At 42.3% G+C, this 10,383-nt stretch overlaps 1 protein-coding gene across 4 annotated transcripts; it reads left to right on the top strand.

Moving 5' to 3' along the window:
• The first annotated feature begins 1,090 nt into the window (after positions 1-1,090).
• On the top strand, positions 1,091-8,134 carry LOC119975237. Of its 4 annotated transcripts, XM_038814902.1 has the most exons (3): positions 1,091-1,385; positions 3,970-4,073; positions 7,055-8,134. In XM_038814902.1, exons 1-3 carry the CDS (start codon positions 1,277-1,279, stop codon positions 7,259-7,261), a joined length of 420 nt encoding a protein of 139 aa, XP_038670830.1. In that variant the 5' UTR covers positions 1,091-1,276; the 3' UTR covers positions 7,262-8,134. The 4 variants fall into 4 exon arrangements, 2 of the variants coding, with proteins under 2 accessions (XP_038670830.1, XP_038670829.1); XR_005462685.1 differs by having other exon boundaries at positions 1,091-4,073; XR_005462686.1 differs by having other exon boundaries at positions 1,091-4,073; positions 7,039-8,134.
• The last annotated feature ends 2,249 nt before the right edge of the window (positions 8,135-10,383 follow it).

Genomic DNA, 10,383 nt, shown 5'->3' with positions numbered 1-10,383 from the left:
CCTCCATCTCCCCCACTCCCCCCTCCGTCTCCCCCACTCCCCCCTCCGTCTCCCCCACTCCCCCCACCGTCTCCACTACTCCCCCCTCCATCTCCCCTCCCCCCTCCATCTCCCCCACTCCCCCCTCCGTCTCCCCCACTCCCCCTCGATCCCCCCACTCCCCCCTCCATCTCCCCCACTCCTCCCCTCCCCCCTCCGTCTCCCCCACTCCCCCCTCCATCTCCCCCACTCCCCCTCCGTCCCCCCACTCCCCCCCTCCATCTCCCCCACTCCCCCCACCGTCTCCCCCACTCCCCCTCCATCTCCCCCACTCCCCCCTCCACCTCCCCCACCCCCCTCCGTCTCCCCCACTCCCCCCTCCGTCTCCCACACTCCCCCCTCCGTCTCCCCCACTCCCCCCTCCATCTCCCCCACTCCCCCCCTCCATCTCCCCCACTCCCCCCTCCATCTCCCCCACTGCCCTCTCCATCTCCCCCCACTCCCCCCCCCCTCCATCTCCCCCACTCCCCCCCCTCCATCTCCCCCACTCCCCCCCTCCATCTCCCCCACTCCCCCCCTCCATCTCCCCCACTCCCCCCCCGCTCTGGACCCCCCTCCCGTTCTCAGGGATGCCTTCCCCGTTGTGGCCAGACTCCAGCGGTGCGCTGAGCGGTGCGCTGAGCGGTGCGCTCACCTCCTGGAAGCTGCCGTCAGCCAGCACGACTGGTTGACGAACTTAAAAAGCAGGTGTGTTGGCCGGCGTGTAAACAGTGCGTGATGACGTCGGGACTTCGGCCCATCCGGGCCGGAGAATAGCGGGGGGCCACAAACTAGTGATTCTGGTCATGTCAGGGGCGCGTTCGAGGCGTTTGGCGGGAATGGCGACTTGGAGTTTGTGCGGGGTTTGGAGAATAGCGGGAGGGCGTCGGACCAGCGTCGCCGTAAAAATTTGCGCCACCCGCTATCCTCCGCCCCGTCGTGAGTGCCGAGAATCGCGCCCTTTGACTTTCAAAGTTGTGTTCGGGCTATTGTCTCAGAAGATAATTCCTGTGATTCTTTGAAGAAAATCAAATTGTCTACAAACTACCTTTTAAATGATTTTCAAGTTGTAACCAATAAACTCCAAATAAAACAATTCTTATTTGCACCTGACACATTTTTAACTTGAATTTCTACTGAGTTTCAGCAATGTACAAGAACAACCGGTAACCCTGAATTGAATAAACTTCGTAATCCCAAGATCCTTCAACTTGGCGTAGTCGGCAGGGGGGGAGGAGTTCTGATACGACCTTCGGAGATGTTCGGAAAGCTTCGTGAGAAATCGGAGGAGGACCAGGCGACGACAGAAGCTTCGGGAATAATCGGAGGAGACCCGGAAGACAGTCGGAATCCACGGCTAGACTGGGGTAAGAAATATCTTTTTCACCCATTAAAAGTCTTAAAGCCGCATCAATCAGTGCTTCGACCCCTGAAAAGGACATTTTTTTAGACTGTGTTAAATCAATCAGGTGCCGGTTGTTGAGACTAACACAGCCTACACACAAAAAGTTAAGTGAAAGGTTGAATTTATGGCTGATCCAGATCAAAGTATAGATTCAGAGCCTTTAGCAGGCAGAAAATTACTCCCTACGACGATAAAAGGAGGATCTGGGATACCAGATGTTTCCGTTGAAGATATGTTGGGGGATTTTGGGTCTTTCTTTCGTAAACAATTTGACCTATATGAAACCTCAAGAAAAATTGAATCAAAGTATATTATCCCCAGAGGGCAGTGGTCCTTTGATAATATCAAGAGAGCATGGGGAAAAAGCACACGATTGCACAGTGCAGAACGTGTTAAATGGATCCTGGCAATTATGGGACAATTACGCAGACAGCAAGAGATAATTACTAAAAATAAAACTGATCATGAGTATTCGACCACTAAAGACCAACTAATTGCAGTTGTTGAAGAATTGCAAGATGCGAAATCCAAACTTGAATCTGACGATGAAATTAGAACTGATTTGGAAAACAAAATCTCTGAACTCCTGCAGTTGCCTGTTCAAATAGCAGAAGTCCAAAATCAAAATTCTGAAGTGGAGTTAAAATACCAACAGTTGCAATTAAAAACTGAGCGAATTGAATTTGAAAATTGCAAATTAATCAAAGGAAAATGTGTTTTAGAAAGAGAATTGCAAGATGCAGAATCTAAACTTGAACATTATGACAAAATGGGAACAGAATTGCAAAACAAAACCTCTAAACTCCAGAAGTTATCTATTCAAATAGCAGAATTACAAAATCAAATTTTTGAAGTGGAGTCAAAATACCAAAGGTTGCAATCAAAAACTAAGCGAATTGAATTTGAAAATTGTAAGTTAATCGAAGAAAGATATGTTTTAGAAAAAGATATAAACAATGCCACTGAAAGCTGCAAGATCCTAAAAGACTGTTTGAAGCAAAGCACAGCTCAGATTCAAACAGCAGTTGAAGTAACACAAACTCAACAAGCAGCCCAAGCACCCTATCTAGTGGCGCAATCGGCAAATGCACAGCCGAGATCAAGTGTCAAGAATAAATTAATTCCTCTGCCAAATGAATCAAATGAAGATAGTGTTCCTACAAAGCGTAATACTAAATGAATTCAACTAGCCCCTTTAAAACGCAAACGGGTTAGAGTTGGAAGCAAAAAAATAGAGGAAGAAGGTGAAACTATCACGAGAAACATATTTGATCATCAATGGACTCATGAACCAGCAGAGCCTGCAAAAATTGACGAATGGTCCAAAAATCTCCCACATCCTAAAAAGGGTGGTATGTCCATGGTATGGAATTCACAGATTAAAATCCATTTACAGTCTCCACCCATTTGATGGAGTACAAGTTCTGACTATCATGCTAGGTACTCGTGTAATTTCAACCCTTAGAACTGAGGTGGAATTTGCCCTTGGAGACGATTTGCACAATTTAGACGCTGGTTGGCTCGCAATCAGGGATTGGCTATTAACATTTCGCCCCCCGAGGACCGATTGGTCTAAGATCACATCTTGCATTCAAAAAAGTTATGAAGATATTCAGGATTTTGATGAAAGATTTTTACAGACTTTGATGGAATATTCAGGAATGACACTCGCAGAGGAAACTGACACATGGGATGCAAGCACTTTAAATCCATTAAAAACGGCTTTTGTAGCCGGTGTTGAACCTGAAGTTTCTGATGCCTTGAATTTGGTTTTACAATCTTGGGCCAAAACTGGCACATATCGAGACATAGTTGACTGGTGCATTCAGATAGATCGTGGTTCGCACAATCAGACAAGCTCATCAGCAGTGACTAAAACACCACCACAAGATTCAGGGCAAACATGTACCCTGGCTCCATTAAAATCACGTAAGGAAAAAATACCACAATGTCTTTTCTGCGGTAAAGTAGGACACTGGATGGCAAAATGCTATCTTAAACCACGGATGGATTCGAGAGATGATAATGAGGTAGACAATTTTGACTACAATACATTTCCACCTCGTGGTCAACCACGTTATGCGCACAAACAAGATGCACCTAGGGTAACGTTCCAACAAGACAAACCCAGATTTACGTACAGGGATTCTAAAACCTCCCAGCCATTTCCATGTAGATTGGAACCTTACCTACGTAGGAAGGAGTCTTACCCATGTAGGGAGGAACCTTACCCACGTAGGGAAGAATCTTACCCACATGGGGATGAACCGTACCCACGCAGGAATCTACACGATGATAACAATGCTATGAATTAAATGTTAAACAGCTGTCCTCCAGCTCAAAGACGTTCTCTGTATGATAATTCAAAAAACTACTAGACTCCACTCTTGATGATTTCTCTCTACATGCACTTTTGCAGCAGAAAAATGATGGATTATATATTTTGTTAAGAGTAGAAGGTATTCATATCAAATTTTTATTTGATACTGGAGCTGAACTTACCTGTGTTACTGAACATAATGCTGCTTTCTTTCCCCTAACTTCAGAGAAAATTGAAGCTTTTGCTGCAGGAGGAGACTCTGTCCCTCTTCGGAAGACTAAACCATTGCTTTTAGAATTTGGACCACATCAGCTGATGGCGTCAATATGGGTAGGTCTGGTAACACAAGCACTTCTAGGTATGGACATCTTATCACAACTAAATTCTTCACTCAATTTCAATAATGGGAAAATTACCTGGTCCATTAGACGCATAAAAAAAGATGAAATACAACATCTTCCAATTTGGGCAGTTGACAAAAATGATTGTGGTCTTTTGAAAATGGACCCAATTATTTTCATGGGAGCAGCTCCACCTTGTACCAAACAATACCCCATTAGCAAAACGTCAATTCCATGTATTCTACCTATAATAAAACAACTTGAAGAAAGGGATATTTTAGTGCGTATTCACAGTTCATCAAACAGCCATGTATGGCCTGTGAAAAAGGCTAATGGTACATGGCGCCTTACTATTGACAACAGAAAGGCAAATCAATTCATTGTCAGAAAAGCTCCTTTAGTGGCCGATCCGTCTACAATTTTTAACTCTTTAACTCCTGACCTTCAATAGTTTTCAGTCATTGATATGACAAATGGCTTCTGGTCAGTACCATTAGCTAAACAAGTACAACCATGGTTTGCTTATACAGTCAATCAGCAACAGTACACATGCACTAGACTACCGCAAGGTTTTCACAATAACCCAACTGTTTACCACATGGCTTTGCAGAATCACGTCAGGCAACTGCCTGATCTGCCTTCCACCATTATCCAGCATGTAGATGATGTTCTGTTAGCCTCCATCAATAAAGATGACCATGAAAAGGACTTACGGGTGGTCTTGAACCACCTCAGTACTAATGGTCACAAAGCTAGCTTTGCCAAAGCACAAATTACCCAGGAAGAAGTTGTTTACTTGGGACAGAAAATTTCCAAAGGCAAAAGGGAACTTACTCAAAACAGAACAGCTGCCATCAAAGCAGCTGAAGAACCCTCAACTGTACAGGAAGTGAGATCTTTCTTGGGACTCTGTAATTTTAACAGAAATTGGATTGATTCTTATACTCAGTTATGCCAGCCATTGAATGATCTTTTAAAAGGAAACAGTAAATCAAGAGACCAAATTAAACTCAATTCTGAACAGAAACAATAATTTCTGAATTTGAAAAAGGTCCTGTGTTAAGCGCCAGCCTTAGGTATTCCAAACAACGGAAAACCTTTTACCATGTTTGTTCATGAAAGAGATGGTTACATGACTGCAGTACTATCTCAAGAACACGGTGATCAGTTAAGACCAGTTGGGTACTATTCCCTTAAACTTGACAATGTGGCACTAGCATTTGGCAGTTGTTTACGAGCCATGGAAGCTACATGTCGAGCTGTAATGATTACATCAGGACTTGTTCTAGGCCAAAAGTTAATCATTAAATGTCCACATTCAGTCCATTCTCTACTATCCATGAACAGAGTGTCACAAGATACATCAGCTAGATGGACAAGATGGACAGCAGTTTTGGAAGCTCCCAACCTATATTTTCACAAAGCCAGTCCTGTAAACCCATCATCCTTGCTCCCGCTTCCCGAGGAACAGGGGAGGGAGAGAAAGAAGTGCATGACTGTGTGAAAATAACAGAGGAAATGGAAGAAGTACGCTTAGTAGAAGAAGAGCCACTACAGAACCCAGATTTAATCCTATTCACAGATGGTTCCTCTTTTATTGACAAGGGTATCAGGAAAGCTGGGTGGGCAGTCACAAGCCCATACGAAGTATTAGCTGAAGGAAGTTTGCCCCCAGCTACATCAGCTCAGCAGGCCGAATTAAAGGCACTAACAGAAGCATGTCATGTGGCAAGAGATAGAACTGCTAACATCTCTACTGACTCCAGATATGGTTTTGGAGTAGCACATGATTTTGGCCAACTGCGGAGAAAAAGAGGATTTCTCACAACAGCAGGTACACCTATCCGAAATGGAAAGGAAGTACGAGATCTTCTAGAAGCTATGACCTTGCCCAAAGAAGTATCAGTTCTAAAATGTAAAGCCCATACTCATGAGCACACTATGGAAGCAAGAGAAAATGCTCTTGCGGGCCAAGCAGCAAGGGAAGCTGCCTCCCTTTGTGCCTCTCATTGGCATCAGGAATCAAGTCACATTTACAAATTGGGAGTAACCACCATATTACATGATTTACGTGAAATGCAGAATGATTGTACAAAGGAAGAAAAATGGACATGGTTAGAATCAGGTATTCAACTGTATGATGATGAAATTTGGAGAGAAGTTCAAACTTGTAAACCAGTCGCACCGCAATCACTAATGCCCTTCTTAGCTCAACAAATTAATTAATGGGGACACATATCACCTCAACAAATGATGGATCGATTCCATAGAAGTTGGTGTTGTAAAGGATTCAAAAAACATGCACAATTGATAGCAAACCAATGTGTAACCTGTCAAAAGAATAACTTGGGTCCTATAACATCAATGCCTCAATTAAGAGCTCCTGCTCCTGCAGGTCCATTCCAGGACTTACAAGTAGATTACATCACTCTTCCTAAATGTCAACAGTACAATGACGTCCTTGTAATAATGGATAAATTCTCCAGATGGGTGGAACCTGCTCCAGCTAGAAGAGGGACAGCTGCCCATACAGCCAAAGTGCTATGCAAAGACTTTATTCTCAGATGGGGAATACCAGCTAGCATTGACTCAGACAATGGAACCCACTTTACAGGAGCTGTTTGTAGGGAAGTCTGTAAACTACTAAACATTAACTGGAATTTACACTGTCCTTATCATCCACAATCATCAGGACAAGTGGAACGTATGAATCGAACTTTGAAAGAAAGACTGTCTAAATACAGCCAGGAAGGCATGAATTGGGTCCAAGCTTTGCCAATAGTATTATGCAGTATTAGAGCAACACCAAACAGAACAACAGGCCTGAGCCCTTTTGAAATCATCACAGGCAGACCAATGTCTCTGCCAGGAACTATTGACTTGCGGAAAGCAGACTGTCATTTAATGAGTGATGCTTTGCTGTCTTACTGCCAAAATCTAACAAATGCTGTTAGCTCTGCTTCTCAACAGGTGTTAGCTGCGTGTGGCGATCCTCCGGAGGGTGGACACGACCTGGTGCCCAGTGAAGAAGTGTACGTCAAAAAGCTGCAAAAGGAACCTTTGGGATCAAAGTGGGAAGGTCCTTTCGTAATCCTTCTCACCACCCAATCCGCTGTTAAGTTAAAGGGAAAGAAAAGTTGGATTTACGCATCGCACGTGAAGTGCGCGTACAAGTAAAATGTTTGCCGCAATTTTAATTTTCAGTTATTTGATTGACTTTGTGAATGTTGTATCAGAAATGAATAAGAACACATTCCTTTACACATCTAAGATATATGCTGAAAACTTTAACATTTCTAATTGTTGGGTATGCATTGCAACCCCTAACTCGGGAGGGTTTTCCCCTTTCTAACTATTCCCTTTAATGCTTCAGAAACAGCAGAATGGTACATCTATCAAAGCGTCCCTCGCTCTGTGGTGACCCGTTATGGAGCATATACATGTGAAAATGGGAGGTACCAGGTTGACATCCAAAAATCTATTAACTTATGGAAATCTGCAGGCTATCCACTAAACACCTTTTCAGGATGGCACCAACTTCAATTTAACCCTGACAAAAAACCTCAACATCTTAACCTCCCAACTAATATTAAACAAAAAGGATCAATTTGCCTCATCAGTAAGGACCCTAAAGGGATACCAATGGGTAATAGTAATTGTGCTAACTATGTAGATGTTAACACAGCTTTTAAATGTACAAACGACCGCTTAGAAAAAGTTATGGTGGAGAATGAATAATCCTATTCTCCTGTGCAGCTGGATTCATCATTTATATAACATACCAATGTGCTACGTGCATCACAGAACTATTCGCTAAACGCAGGGGACCAACTGTCAGAATGATTTACACTAACCCTACTGCACCCCCAATTGGTGAATTTGAGATGAATACTTTTGTTGAAATGTTAACCGTAATATTATCAATCAATTATTTGTATAATCTATTAATACTGAATCTGTCGTATCAAATTTGACTAATTTATTAATTGTTATTTTGTAATAATGATTCTTTAAGAATTTTAATGATTATTGTTGAAATACTTGTTGCAATGCTAAGTTTCCATTCTATTGTTTAAATCTGCAATGACAATATGAATGAATTATTCTTTGAGCTTTTACCTATCCTATCGCTTTAATGATGTCTTTTATCTTATTCTGATATATCTCACTTGATCTTTCGATTTATCAAAGGGCCGACTGTAGAAGCCAGGTATTTTAAATACACTTAATATAGGTAAAAAGCTGCTTAAAGCATAAATATTAATTCCCAGTTTTAAAATGAAAGAAAAAATATAGTTTCCAAACTCAGTCATGAGTTTGCAAGTAACACAGAAGTCTGATAAGATCATTACATTTTTCCAAGGACAGGGGTTGAATCCATGGCAACGAGGAATAAGAATGAATGATTGCACGATTCTCACGCCGTTTGAGATTAGGGTGAATTACATCCCATGATTATACAAGCTGAAACATTTTAGACTGTGTGGCCTTGTTTTCAATAGATGGACAGCTTGCTATCAAATCAAATGTGTTTGAGTCTAACCCAAACCAATTAGGATTATATTGGGGTGTGATCGAATCGCTTAAGACAGATATGAAATAGTATATCCATGGACAATTTGGCCACCATTTTGGAGAGAAAGAAAGAGAGAAAGGAAAAGAGAGAGCGAGACAAACAGAGCCAGAGAGACAGACAGAGAGCCAAAGAGACAGACAGAGAGAGACAGAAAGGAAAGGAAGAGAATTAGAAAAGAGTTCTGTATTCATATTTCATTTTCAAACTTTGACTTTTAAAGTTCTGTTCGGGCTATTGTCTCAGAAAATAATTCCTGTGATTCTTTGAAGAAAATCAAATTGTCTACAAACTACCTATTAAATGATTTTCAAGTTGTAACCAATGAACTCCAAATAAAACAATTCTTATTTGCACCTGACAAGTTTTTAACTTGAATTTCTACTGAGTTTCATCAATGTACAAGAACAACCGGTAACCCTGAATTGAATGGGCAGGTTGATAGATATTTGGGGTATTGAGGAGGCAAGGGGTAACTGCAGAAAGGGCGGGTTGATAGATATTTGGGGTATTGAGGAGGCAAGGGGTAACTGCAGAAAGGGCGGGTTGATAGATATTTGGGGTATAGAGGAGGCAAGGGGTAACTGCAGAAAGGGCGGGTTGATAGATATTTGGGGTATTGAGGAGGCAAGGGGTAACTGCAGAAAGGGCGGGTTGATAGATATTTGGGGTATTGAAGAGGTAAGGGGTTACTGCAGAATGGGCGGGTTGATAGATGTTTGGGATATTGAGGAGGTAAGGGATTACTGGAGAATGGTGAGGTTGCTAGATTTTTGGGGTATTGAGAGGGTACAGGCTGACCGCAGAATGGTGAGGATGATAAATTTTGGGGTTGTGAGTGGGTATGAGGGTACTGCAGAATGGTTAGGTTGATAGTTTTTCGGGTATTGAAGTATCTACAGTCAACAGAGTCAGCATCAAAAACTAATACAAACCATTCCTTCAATCTGACAACGAATACAACCCGTTCCCACACTGTCACTCCTCTATTTCCCACAATCTTTAAACACTTTACCAGGAATATCTTTCCAATTTCACCCCCTCCACACAGGTTGCTCAGACATGTGACTTGTGGTGGGCGTCACAAAACGAAGTAATATGTTAAATGTTGCACATTATACATCCAATCGACAGCTTTCTCACAACTTAAATTCCATTTAATTTCATCCATTGGAAATCCCTTGTGGGATTGATTCAAAAGCAGAGGATTTTATTTTCAAAAATGCACAGGAACTTCCTCAGATAGGCCATGTGGGATGATGACTGTGCACAATTCTGGTCGCCATTGAGAAAAGGAGAAATACTTGAGATATATAATATAATAAATGTTTCCAAGAATGAGAGCAGCTCTGAGAGATTCCAACCAGCAGAAATCATTGAACCGGGTGAGGCTCTTTTCTGTCGAACGAAGAATACTGAGAACTGACCAGATAACTGGCTACAAAATCATTAAGGATTTTTATGGAAAGTAGGCACAGTATTCGCCTTTTGGGGAGACCAGAACTGGAGACACTCAAAATGCGACACTCACTCATAAATCGAATGGGGAATTCAGGAAAAAATTTCTTTGCCCAGAGTGGGGAGAATGTGGAAGAAATTAAGTCATCCACCGGCAGTGGTCGAGGTGAATAGTATTGATGTATTTAAGGGGTAAGCTGGATCAAAACATGAGGAAGAGAGAAATAGAAACACAACGGTGAAAGTTGTCACATATTGCACTCAGGAA

Source organism: Scyliorhinus canicula, chromosome 12 (genome assembly GCF_902713615.1).
Source record: "Scyliorhinus canicula chromosome 12, sScyCan1.1, whole genome shotgun sequence".
NCBI lineage: Eukaryota > Metazoa > Chordata > Chondrichthyes > Carcharhiniformes > Scyliorhinidae > Scyliorhinus > Scyliorhinus canicula.
Note: the sequence above shows the minus strand (reverse complement) of the source record. Positions and strands in the feature narration are given on the sequence as shown.

Bases quoted from the DNA above. Each gene is read 5' to 3' on its own strand.
- LOC119975237 (XM_038814901.1), top strand. From the start codon at position 1,277: ATGTTCGGAAAGCTTCGTGAGAAATCGGAGGAGGACCAGGCGACGACA. The intron at 1,386-3,969 runs GTAAGAAATATC...CCCTAACTTCAG, and splicing joins GAATCCACGGCTAGACTGGG to AGAAAATTGAAGCTTTTGCT.